This window comes from Plutella xylostella, chromosome 9 (genome assembly GCF_932276165.1).
Source record: "Plutella xylostella chromosome 9, ilPluXylo3.1, whole genome shotgun sequence".
Taxonomy (NCBI): Eukaryota; Metazoa; Arthropoda; class Insecta; order Lepidoptera; family Plutellidae; genus Plutella; species Plutella xylostella.
Genome location: NC_063989.1, coordinates 8,260,004 through 8,271,500, shown reverse-complemented (window position 1 = coordinate 8,271,500; position 11,497 = coordinate 8,260,004). Strand labels below are relative to the sequence as shown.

Genomic DNA, 11,497 nt, shown 5'->3' with positions numbered 1-11,497 from the left:
GACTCTATTAAATCACCAACTGAAATAAAATGTTGTTAATTTGAAATATACCTACACTTATCTATCTTCTATATTCTTCAAAATTAATGAAATCCTTCAGTCTGAATGAGTGACTGAGAATCAACACACAGCCGAAACTACCGAACGTCCTGAAACTTGCAGGAATTGTTTGTTGCATGACGGGCACCCGCTAAGTAATAATTTTCATAACGTGCACTATCCATTAGTCATCATCATCAGCCAATAATCACCCACTGCTGGACATATACCTCTCCCAAGGAGCGCCACAACACTCGGTCCTCGGCCTTCCTCATCCAACCACTACCCGCTAGCCCGCTACCCGTCTAAGGTCGTCAGTACAGCGGGCAGGAGGTCGTCCCACGCTGCGTTTGTCTGTTCGTGGTCTCCACTCGAGAACTTGTCTACCCCAACGGTTATCAGTTCTTCGGCAGATATGACCAGCCCACTGCCACTTCAGCTTGCATATTTTGACAGTGATGTCGGTAACCTTAACGCTCCTCCTCTAACGGATAACCACTTCCTATTACATTATTTTGTTGTCAACTCTACCCGTTCCTTGCAGAGCAGTATGACGGTAGTGTCAGCAACACAAGTCGGCCACTAAGTGGGTGTTTGTCGCGAAGCGTCTTCACCGCGACATCACGATAGCTATCTGAACTAGACTAGTCGGATGCACTCTGCCTTGTTATAGAATAGACTGTCTACATTTTGCGGTAGGCCAATGTTATTTCTACTTATATGTTTTTGCTGACGAGATAAATTTCAGTCTTGGTTGTCACATGGAAAACCCCTGTCGGGTCGTATCTATGAAGATATGTTCATTGCAAGGAAAACATTTAAATCAAAATTAAAATGGTGTCAACTTAATCAGGAGCAAATTAAACTTGATATTATAGCATCTAATCATGATAGAAAGGATTTTAGGCAATTCTGGAAAGAAACAAACAAGAAAAATATTAGGCCTGGCTTGCCTGTGAGCGTCGATGGTGTGACTGACCCTGAGCAGATTGCTAGATTATTTAAGGAGCATTTTACTGTGGAGTCACCGCTAGGAGCTTCTAACGGGTCGCTGGACACGGGGACATCATGCGGGCCCCTGCATACCAAGTTCACAACTAATGATGTTTGTTTTGTTATAAAAAATATGAAGAGGGGAAAATCACCAGGTCATGATGGCCTCAGTGTCGAGCACCTTCAATATGCTGGGCCTCATCTCGCTCGACTCCTGGCGATGTTATATACACTGTGTTTAGGTCATTCATACTTACCATCGGATCTAATGAAAACCATTGTTGTTCCAGTAATCAAAAATAAAACAGGTGACATATCAAGTAAGACTAACTATAGGCCGATATCATTAGCAACAATAATAGCTAAAACACTGGATAGTTTGCTTGACTTACAATTAAGTAAATACATAACTTTGCATGACGCGCAATTCGGCTTTAGGCCGGGACTATCAACAGAGAGCGCAATTGTAAGCCTTAAGCACACTGTTTCATATTATACTAGGAGGCAGACGCATGTATACGCCTGTTTCTTAGATTTATCCAAAGCATTCGATTTAGTATGTTATGATTTATTATGGAAAAAATTAAATGATAGCAATGTTCCTCGATGCATTATTAATATTTTTAAATATTGGTACTCAAACCAAATAAACTTTGTAAGGTGGGCCGAAACTATGTCAGACTCATATAGGCTACAGTGTGGTGTAAGACAGGGTGGCCTGACATCGCCTAAGCTGTTTAACCTTTATATAAATGCGCTCATAGTCGGGCTTAGCAACATGCATGTCGTATGTCGTATAGATAACACTAGCGTCAATAACATCAGCTACGCAGACGATATGGTGTTGCTGAGCCCGTCTGTGAGGGCCCTGAGGAAGTTGTTGGGCGCGTGTGAGTCGTACGCCGCGGAGCATGGCCTGCGGTACAACGCGACCAAGAGCGAGCTCATGGTGTTCAAGGCCGGCTCTAAATGTCCCGCGGAGGTGCCGCCGGTGGTGCTCGGCGGCGCGCCGCTCAAGAGGGTGAAGTCGTTCAAATACTTAGGCCATATTGTCACCGAGGATTTGAGCGACGACGCCGATATGGAAAGGGAGCGAAGGGCGCTGGCAATCAGAGCAAATATGATAGCCCACAGGTTTGGGCGGTGTACGGAGGAAGTGAAGTTAACGCTTTTTAAAGCATACTGTACATCGCTTTATACTTGTAGCCTGTGGTCTAAATATACTCGAAAGTCGTTTAGCGCCCTTCGCGTCCAATACAATAACTCGTTGAGGGTGTTGTTGCGGCTGGGGCGCCGCTGCAGCGCGTCGGGCATGTTCGCGGCGGCGCGCACAGACTGCTTCTACACGGTGCTGCGCAAGCGCTGCGCCTCCACACTCGCCAGGTTGCGCTCCAGTTGCAACAACATTCTCGCCGTTATAGCAGATAGGTATGACGCGCCACTTTTTAAACACTGGTGTAAAATAATTGTACATAGAAATAGTATCTACTAACTTAGTTTGTAAGTACCATTGTTACTAACCACATATGGATCTATGGTCTGAAATAAATGATTTATTATTATTATTATTATTATTATAAAGAAAATTTGCTTAGTGGATATATCTGCACAAACACATAAGTTGTAGTTAAAGAAATACCGACACAAGGCAAACATAGAAACAAAAATAACTAATCACACGAATTTTTGTAAGGGCGGGATTCACAGTTCACACTTTCGACTTCAAGCAAGTTTACCACTGCCTGAGCTAGTTTTGAAATAAAAATCTTGTTAGCAAACGATTTTTTTTTCTTTATTTTATTCAATCTGCATTGCTACTACAACTAATGAAATAGACAGTGGTAGCTACAAACTTTCAATAAAAACTATTTGCTTACAACTGAAAAGATTAACATGCTCACGACTGTAATCCCCGAAGAGGTAGTCAGAGGTGACTCGCAAGCGACCCACCCGATTTTTGCTGTTAAAAGGTTTTCGCTGAAATATACAGGGCGGAAAACAGTTCATCTCGGTGCACCGTAACCTTATACAGCGTGCACTTTATTCCGTGGAGGAAATTAAAAGCTGATGCAAACAAACCGAGTTCAACACGGTCTTTGTGATAAAGTGCGAGCCAAGTTTATTGAATTTTCAGTTTTTCTCTGCTAGTATAATGCTGCGCTGAAAACATTGTTTTACAGCTGGTGTGACAACTGTTAGTTTCATCGTTATTATTTTAATATATGTATACTGCAGAGTATATTTATATTTATAAACGCTTTATTGTACACAAACAAACAATATACAAAACAGATTACAAATTTAAAACATATAGGACGTATACAATGACGTATATTATGTACAAAGATGGTTTTGAACGATTCAACGAAGAAAGATATTGTGCTTGCTTCGGATATCATAGTAAAGTTACGCTACCCAGACAGATACACGCACTTAAACTTATAGCACCCCTCGTTTTCCGTCGCTCGGGCTATAAACTAACTAAAATACAGGAACCCATCACGTAGCTGGCAGAGGAGCCGGTCTAATTCCACCTCTTCGCACGTGGGCCTTCCTGGCGCCTTCAGCCGCGATGATGGATGGCCCCAGTGATTTATATCCGCGATCGCGCGGCCTATTTATGCACTTATTGTGGGGGAAGCGATCATAATTCATAATATTCACGCCTCAAGTTGGAAGGTGCGGCGGAGAGAGAGTTGCGGCGTGTAGTGGTTTATGGATGCGCAATTTCAGTGTGTTTCAGCCTGAAAAGTTATGTTGCATAGTTTTAAGGCTACTGATGTTTATGATTGTTTTAGACTTACTGAAAATAAGGTCAAACTAATCGGACAAACTTAAACTAACTAAGTAATTACTTAATGATAAAAAAACAAAGTTACCTGCAGATTTATGGTCGCAAAATGTTGATTCAACTTCGCGTCAATACTTACCTATGTTTGTTACATCTTACACATTGAAAATAGTATAGTGTGCATTTATTAGACTGTTCTGGAAAAATCTGCTATAGCTGCTGCCTTGGCCCAACTCCCGAAGACAAGCTCAAAGCTCATTAGGGCAGCAGATAATCAATCATACGAAATTAACGCCGAAAGCTCCCGTCGCAGCCCGCGCCGGTGACTGATTCGATTAAACGTTGCAGCCAGACTTTGATCGATTCGAACTTTTCATGTGTGTTTTTTAAAGGATTACCTTATATTGATTGCTAGCTCTATATTTTTAGGATGTGCACTTATCAAAGTTGGTTGGGATGTGCATGCCTATGGATATGTAAGGTTTAGTGATACCACAGTGATACTTGTTTGTTTGTAATAATGTGGTAATGTGTGTTCAAATTAATTCTAACGGTTTTAACTAAATTAAAGTTATGCTTTTGGGCTGGTAAACGTATGGAACTGGACATAATAATATCATGAATTGAAAGTAAGGTGCATTGAAAAAATATGAAACTCATAACACCTATGTTAATTACAAAAGCTCACCGTTAATTTACAACATGAGAAAACGAGTAAGTAATCCACGAACGCTACAACATAAAGCCGTCGACAAACAAAGCGTAGAAAAATGATACGCTTATTAGCAATTAGGGCGCCGGTAGATGTGCGACAGAGCTGATATTAAATGCAGGGACACACCACTACGTGTAATGAAGGACGCGACTCGCCGGCATCTTGGGGACAAATTGTGAATCTTTTCTCGAGAAACGTGTGTTGTGAATTGCTTTGCACGGATGTAATAAGAAAAGCTCCGGTTTAGATATTATGTTTATTCTGTGTAAATTGTGTTTGTGTTTGAATATTTCGTAGTGTTCATACAGGTAATTATTATATCTTACGATATCGGCGAATACATAATAATATGACTTTATAAACTCGTGAGCTACGAAAAAGTTTCAGTGACAATAACACCAAATTACTCCTAAACGGGAAAGGCTTGTGACGCCGCCGCGCCGCCGTTTGCATTATTGAAGTGCATTAGTATGTATATTACCAACTAAAAAGTGAATGTAAGAAAAAAACACAGATCATATCTATAGTTTTATGATTCTTCGTCAAGCAGTAAGTGAGCGCCACAATCTGGACAAAATGTTTGTCTTAACGCGACACAATACAAAATACGGCGCGGGAAAATTAAAAGAAAAACACCCCTGTGCTCGGCGATATTTTCAAGAACTCTTGCTTTTCTTGGATGGCTCTCATAAAATTGTGTTTATTTGTGATAATGTTTTTATTAAAGCTTTAACATATTATGTATGCGGTATACTTCTGTGATTACTGATTGGATGTATATTCCTTTAATTTGGTTGTAGACTTGTGCAGGAAGGCTTTTGCATTCGCAATCGATTGAACACTATAATGCCTAATCCGAAATTCAATAATTTCGAAGGTACATACATATATCAAATACATCTCTTATTACCTATATTATTTCAGACTTACATATAGATATCCTATTAAATCTGATTATTATATTTATGTAGGTCTATGTAGTCTATTATAAAATATACCTATATCATTATTTTAGGTATATAACATGTAAGTTTGTAGACTAACCCCCTTATTCATAGAGAAGTTACAATACGTTTTAACTTACAAACTGTTTTGTCCCTCTCCGACAAAGAACAATTTATTCTTTGTCAGAGAGGGACAAAACAGTTTGTAAGTTAAAATGTATTGTAACTTCTCTATGAATAAGGGGGTTAGTTTGTAGGGACTTATATAATAACTAAATCATTATTTTAATTTTTCCTTTATTATTCTTTAGTACACATGACCCCTCTTTAATCAAAATATCCTTCCACCCTAAGTTTGCCTTGAAAAAATCGCTTCAAGCGATAAGACCGCCATTTTTGTACATAGTTTATAGTATTTAAGTTACGAGTATGTAAGTTTCTTTTATGTGTGTGTACAAATAAAGAATATTCTATCTATCTACATATTGTAGTACAGTTCAGCATACTTAAACTATAATTTCATGCAAGACCTAAACATGCTATTTAAGCTCGACGAAAACATCAATAAACAAGCGGGGAACATAAAATATCGAAAATTAATGGCTTTCAGACTCACAATAGGCACCTTGTTGGTAACCCTCATTTCGTCAAAGAAAATTATAAATGCATGTAATCCATCATTCGACCTGAATGAGCATAATTTGTTTGTTCTCAAACATATCATTTCACGGTCGAGTTGCCGCGAATTTAATAATAAAATGTCTTGTTTTGTTCGTCCCGCTGCGCAAGAGTTGTATAGTTAGAGTACTGTGGATTGGCACCTGATAGGGGCTTTTGTAAATTTTCATGAGCTTTCAACTGACTGTTATCCATACTAACGTAAAAGAAAAAAAGGGCTACAGCCTTATGTATCTACTATTTGTTTTCTTAAAAAAAGCTCTAATACTAAGTACAGCTAAATAAACATAGGTAATTGCCAATTTTTAAATGTTTCAAACATGTGTAAAATTGGCAATTGACGGTTTAAAAAATGTATTTTATACTTAAGTTGTTTATATTTTTAAAGTCCAGTTCACATTGGCTCAAACTATAGCCAACTTGACGGTTTGCGCATGAGACGTAGACGGATGGCATCATTCAACTTACAACTGTCAATTTAAATGATCTAGTTCTTACCCCAACGTTAACACCCCTTAAACAATGACATAAGGTTCACTATACCGTGCCAAGTCGTTATGAACACGTAATTTGCCTAAGAATAGGGGATGCGTTTGAAAAAGCTCTGTGGTGCGTGAATCGATTAAGATTTTCAAAGGGCGTTTTTGTACCGTGACGTTGACAAGTAGCGTGTGATTGATCGGGTTAAACCATGGGTTAGGAAACCGGTTGACATAATAAGTCCCGGTTTTATCACTGAAAGGTGACGACTAAAAGCCGTTTACAGATTCTGAAACCAAAATTAAATGGTTGTAGCCAACGTAATGCTTGCCAAATTAATGATCGTTATATACATTTTCCATGATAAAGAGGAAATCTTATCTTTATTATATATCGTATATAAAATATAATTGACATTAGCCGGCCAATAACCCTAATGGACGTCATCAATAACACCCTAAACTCCCAAGGAAAGTATCCAGACGTCTAAATAATAAAGCAAGCAGTCTTCCCCTTGTTTGCCTCAGCCACGCGGAGTGCAGGAGTTGATAAACGTAATCCCAAGCATCTTTGTTGTGGCACGCCTCAAGTGGCTTTTGTTTTTAATTTTAGATCCTCCGGGATAGGGGCCTCTGTGGATGGTGTGATACGTCGCCGACTAACGTTACGGACATTGCGGTGATGCATTTTTTTGTTGTTGTTAAGTTTTTGTTCATCTAGCACACCTGAAAAACAATCCTAAGTAGTATCGTTTATCTCTGTGTCTGTGTCTTTATTTTTTTATAAGTACTTTATTTTAAAACTATGTCTAAGTACCCAACTATATTAAAAAACAGTCTAAAGTCATTTCATATAGTAATTCTATTAGTATTAAGCATTTTTGTTAAATTACTATCGCAATTTCTTAAATGTCACAGCTTTCTTGCCTTCTCTCGGTCACACAGCGAAGAGTTTTAAAGCAAGTCAATAAAATCACACGGAATGGCATCAAATCAACGGAATAGCTGATCGGTGCTGCGGGGAATCAGGGATCGGCAATCACGGCGAGACGTGGCCGTCCACACGTGACCACGTCGGACCACGGAACCAATAATGTGGCACGGCTGATGACGTGGTCAGTTTTAACGTTTTTAGTATTGTATGGTATGTATCTATGGATATAAAACTACTTACGTTTTATTTACTAGGCTTTCGTGGTGGACTAGGGTCTAAAACCATTCCTTCATTGGAATTGGAAGCCTTCAATTAGAGCCCCATAAGTAAGGACGTTTTAACACTTATGGTTGATTTTAATTTTATTTAAAATACTAATTATTTTTCTACATAAGAGGGAGTGGAATTATGAAAAATATATAATTTACTTAATTGATAATGTTTAGTTACAGTGAAATATTCTAGTAAGTAATTCCTAAGACCACAAATCCTGTGACTTTTCTCGGTAAGACCTATATTTTCCGTACCACGCAACCCTCACGCTCTGCGATGATAAATAGCCATTTTACAATTTATAACCGTTTTGAAATTGAATTATTTATTCTCGCCTGAGGGCTGCGGATGAAAAATGTTGTTTGGTGCCTATGTGGGGGGCAGACAGAGGGGGGGGGGGGGGGGCGGAAGCAATTTCCGAGCCTCGGGCGATCGCTTGCAAAATCATTGCGCTCTCCTGACGAAGGGGTGCGTGCTTTGTTTTGTGTCGAGATGTCGCACAACAACAGTAACACAATTTGTCTTAAATTGCGTGAAAAAGTCGTTTAAAAACTCGTGAAATGTTTCATGTATATCTTGAACCGCCATCGGAACTAACTCCTTAAACAAACAGAACATTCACACAATACACAGAAACATGTCACACGTTTAACTGTCCACTCACGAGTTTAAAAAGCACGCAACCCTTTAAACGGCGATGGGGTCTAAAACGCACAGTTTCATTGTTCGCCGCTTCGCCGCGACTCGTCGAGGTAATGCTCTCACGTCCCGCGTGCGTGTCCCGATAAAGGGTTAAGTACACACTAACAACTTGACGTGACTCACAAATCCACCATTATTATGTTATTGTGGGAGCCATGTCGCTGCGGCCCCACATTTACATACAATTTAACATGAAATGTGGGCAATAATTCATGGCGGCTGTTGCGTTATTATTTCTATTATAAAGTGTTCAACTTTAAGTTTTTCGTGTTACTTTTTTACTAACAGCGAATACGCCCGGCTTTTCGGTTGGCAGTAAATTAACTAGGCTATTAACGTGAAGTATTGTTATTAACTGAATAATGATATAATTTTGCATAAAAATCTTGGAGTTTTTTTTGTTGTTGATTAATAGCAGCAATATGAATAAACCCCTCGTAATCACATTCGTAGACCGTTAAGATGTTCAAAACAAATTAATCAAAGTAATTGAATTAAAATTCAAATCATGCTGAGAGCTAGCTAACGATAATGCAAACCCGGTAAAACAAAACAACACAAACCCTTTCAATAAAACATGATCAACAACAAATCGACATCCGTATTATCTACGCATTGCTTAACACGAATTCAAATGAAGGCATTCACTTTTATAAAAGTATTAATCGATGTGAGAAGCTTATTGAATATTTTTACCACGATTTATGCCCAATTAGCAGCCAGAGCGTGAATTGAATTGTTTGTGCCCGAAATCTGAATAAATACCACAATATTTACGATAATGTCCAGTCGTTTGAATAGGCGGCTTGGTGAATGCGCCGCGGGAGAGATGTGGCTCGAGTAGTTTATTATGCAGCGGCGAAGGGTTAGCTCTTTGTATGACGTTTTCATGTTAATTTACGCACAAGCTGACAAGGTGGTCCATCGGACCCGTATACAACTTTAAGAGCTTGAATTCGAAAATGATATTTTAGTGTTAATACGATCGTTGAATAAGATTCTCCGGTCAATTTATTTTGGAATTATACGAGAATTTATTTGACAACGGCATTGTTAATATCTAATGTAATTTATACCGCTGGCTGGTCGGAGGCATGGGTGCTTTTCAGTCAAAACTGGTTTCGAAAGAGATTAAATTATTTATGTGTATAATCAATACAGTTATGCCTTTGCCAGCCACCTTGAGCACCATTCGCACAGTTACTGTGTCTAATCACGGCCGCAAACATAATGAGCCATAAATTTGTCACTTTCATAATCAAAGTCATGAATGATCACTTCCACGTGAACGGACGTCCACACACCTCATTATTTGTGTTAATTAATCGTCGGCTCCATGCACACCAGTAGGTTTAATTAGTACTTTGAAATCGTGATCAAAGCTTTGTGCGCGGAACCATTAGGCTGTAAATCTTTCCTTGACGTTAGAAAACCGAATTGCAACTACCTTGCAAAGCCAACTGAGTTGCAGAGTAGGAAAATAAACATTATGAGCTTGAAGAGTACGAAAGTATCGTAACATAAGCTTCTGGTTACACTGCTTTCATTCATTATATTAAAAAAACTACTTAATATACAGATTATCCCGTAAATAGTGGACCAACGGAAATGACATAGCTAAGGGGGTCAATCTGAACAATTTTTTAGTTTAAAATTTTCCGTTTTCTCAGTATTTACCCAAGATAAAACATTAACTCTTGTTTAGGTAGGCAGAGGCGGGTAATGCAAACAAACTCTTTATGTGTTTTTATGTCACCATCTAAGCTTTAATGCTGGTTTTTAAGTACTCAATAATTATCCTGTGCCAAGATCCGAGCGTAAATCTCACAGTTCGTACGGCCGAGTGAATAATTGTTGTAAATATGTCGTCGCTCTTTGATTCAGAGACATTAATAAGGGACAGCGCTTATTATGAGTTACGATCTGTGGAAATAGATGAGGATAGTGTTGGGATTCAGCTGATATATTATATTGATATTTATTTTATTTAGTAATGAAAATTACTTGTTTATAAACGAATTCGTTTATTGTAAGTACCTATCTAGTTATATCTATTGATTTTACAGGGTTCTGTTTAATGTAAATTTGACTATAAATATTAAAATAGTATGTACTTACCATTAAGTATTGCTATCGATAGTTTTATATTCATCAAAGCATTTCCCTTCACTATAAATAATGGCTGACCACCTGTTATACATAAAGTATCTGCAAAATCAATAAGCACTCAAATATATATTATAATGTAATGTTGTATTTTTTCTAGTGTGTAGAGCAATCTTAAAACAGTCGTAAATTTTATTTATTTTATTTTGTGTGAACAGCCAGTTGGTCACAAAAAGTAAACAAAAATTACAAAACATTACCCAATACATACGAACAGCCATGGCCATAAATACTGACACTCCTTGTGTTTTTTGAACACTATTCTTGAGCTCTCCCCTCTTCCCCTCAGCACCCTCGAGACTAAACATGAGAAAACTAAAAAGGAAGATACAAAGTACATCCACGAACACAAGGAGCTCCCGAAAAACGTCCAAGCGACCCATATGAGTGCACTTTACGTCTTTCTCGCCGTAACGTTACGATTTTACGAGCGGTTTTATTACTAGACGCTTTCGTGCGCGATTACCCTCCCGAGTGAGTTTTGCTGTTATATGCCCCCTGCCCCGCAACTGTGATGCTAGCTTCATGTTATTTCTCCATCGCCAGCCAACCATTGCTGCTGAGGGACTTAAAAAAATAAAACTTTTCAATGAAAATATGATGACTGTTTATTTTTTGCTGTTGTGACGGATTTTTTTGTTTACTTACAATCCACCTAACTGTCTTTTTCCTATTGGCTGTAAGTTTAATATGAAAAGAAGCTTATTGGAGTAATAGTTAAGTAAGAAGTACACAGTCTGCAGCACTTGTGGTTCATTAAGTCCTGAAAACACAGTCTCGAAG

General features: G+C 38.5%; 1 protein-coding gene across 1 annotated transcript; it reads left to right on the top strand.

Moving 5' to 3' along the window:
* The first annotated feature begins 1,810 nt into the window (after positions 1-1,810).
* On the top strand, positions 1,811-11,160 carry LOC119691990. Its single transcript, XM_048623101.1, has 3 exons — positions 1,811-2,166; positions 2,239-2,460; positions 11,004-11,160. Exons 1-3 carry the CDS (start codon positions 1,811-1,813, stop codon positions 11,158-11,160), a joined length of 735 nt encoding a protein of 244 aa, XP_048479058.1.
* Positions 11,161-11,497: the final 337 nt, after the last annotated feature.

What these genes read in the sequence shown, in the direction of transcription:
- LOC119691990 (XM_048623101.1), top strand. Translation starts at nt 1,811, where the DNA reads ATGCATGTCGTATGTCGTATAGATAACACTAGCGTCAATAACATCAGC. An exon ending in GCAAATATGATAGCCCACAG is followed by an intron (nt 2,167 to 2,238) that starts GTTTGGGCGGTG and finishes TTATACTTGTAG; the next exon opens with CCTGTGGTCTAAATATACTC. An exon ending in CTCGCCGTTATAGCAGATAG is followed by an intron (nt 2,461 to 11,003) that starts GTATGACGCGCC and finishes TCTTCCCCTCAG; the next exon opens with CACCCTCGAGACTAAACATG.